Consider the following 1,758-nt stretch of genomic DNA (forward strand, 5'->3'; position numbering starts at 1 on the left):
ACACACACACACACACACACACACACACGCATACATAAATATAGCACGAATAAGCCATTGAACTATCATTTATCACACACACACACACACACACACACATACACACATACACACACACACAAAACACACGCCCGCACAAAATAACACCCACGCACGCACACAAACACGCACATACACACACACGCACATACACACACAAACATGTAATACGTATATACTCTGAAGCTATGCATGGGACGCATTAAAAATTGATAATAATATTAATAATAATTATTATTATAGAATTGTCTGATCAAAATCTGACTGCATGTTCATAAACACGGTTTTAACTTTTATACGCAATTTTGCGAATTTTAATACGATGACTGTGTTTTCCGAACGTTGTTGAGATTTTTTCAAATTTTGAATTTTAATGAAACCAAACAATGCCGAATATGCCAAGCGTAAATTTTATTAAACACAAAATTTAAAATAATAATCAAAATAAAATATCTTGATCATATATTAGTTTTGCGAGAATAAACTTAATAAATTTGAAACAATATGGCAAGTAATGTTAATACGCTGACTTTAAATCAAAAAAAGTTCAATGTTGCAAAATTATTGTTAAACATCGTCTTATATCAAACATTTCAGTCTGGAATGTTTGCATTGGCGATCCCTACTCACAACCTTGTGGCTTCCAACTTACTCAGAATGGTGCAGGGTATTGGCCAAATGCATATAGGACATCCGAAATAGTCGGGACAGCACTTTTTTCCCGGTGGACACAGAGCTTTATAACATCCAGGGAAGCAATTACTGCAGTAGTTCAACGGATAAAAAGGACTAATCAGCGTCTTTTGTGGAGGACAACCTGTGAGGTTTTTAAATTTTCATAAAAAATTCATTTAAAAAAACGTTTGATGGTAAATTTTAATGTTAAAAATTATTCATAGTGCCCTTATATAACTAGTTCATTTGTTTGCAAATGTAACATGTCTGTTCATTCATTTCAAACTTGTTTCACAAATTTGTGCAAAATTGAACAAAATATTTGTGGAAATAACTTCAGTGAAAATGAGCCGTTGAACGCGAACGAATCATAAAATCTCTAGCATGTGAAAGAATAAATGACCGAACATACAATGGAAATTGAATTTTTTAATGTAGTCAAAACAGTAATAAAATTTGTTCGTAGGAAAGATTTTTGGGTAGTTCACATAGATTATTGCTCAACAGTAACAGAGTGCCGTTTTTCAACTTTAATTTATTAAATAAGCAAATTTTCTAATGTGATTCAATATTAACAAAAGGCCAATTATTTTCTGATTGTTAAGTTGTTAGAAGTTTCATACATCGATACAAATACCACAAAAAACACTAACATAGTTTGAACGGAAACGTGCATGTAGTCGTAGACGAGCCCAGATCAGTCATAGCGCATATTTGTTCCCCTCCACAACCCGTCTTTCGGTGCAAGTATATATTTAAATGTTTATGAATGTTAGTAGATGGTAAAATTGTTAGATAAAACTTTTAATTCAGAAAATACAAAGAATATAATTAACTAAATAATAATAGAATGATGTGCATCCAGTAAACATCTTATTGTAAAAATTTGCAAAAAAATTGGTAATGACCCCGCATGAATCCAAGCACTTGCAGGTTTGGCATCCGTTCGCATCGAGAACGTATCCATTGGCGCAACTCACATTACATTGAACAACTGGGCAAGGATAGGCTGTTTGGCTAACCGCTGTTATAAAGAAATCGTGT

At 33.0% G+C, this 1,758-nt stretch overlaps 1 protein-coding gene across 1 annotated transcript in view; it reads right to left on the minus strand.

The window, feature by feature from the left end:
• Positions 1–665: 665 nt before the first annotated feature.
• Positions 666–1,758, minus strand: part of HELRODRAFT_173742 (hypothetical protein) — a gene marked incomplete at both ends in the record, with an annotated part of 1,635 nt that continues 542 nt past the window's right edge. The window contains 2 exons of the mRNA XM_009020346.1: positions 666–856; positions 1,368–1,449. Of these exons, the coding sequence (XP_009018594.1) occupies positions 666–856; positions 1,368–1,449 (273 nt within the window). The remainder of the gene's footprint in view (positions 857–1,367; positions 1,450–1,758) is intronic.

The sequence above is a fragment of the Helobdella robusta genome (genome assembly GCF_000326865.2).
Source record: "Helobdella robusta unplaced genomic scaffold HELROscaffold_27, whole genome shotgun sequence".
Taxonomy (NCBI): Eukaryota; Metazoa; Annelida; class Clitellata; order Rhynchobdellida; family Glossiphoniidae; genus Helobdella; species Helobdella robusta.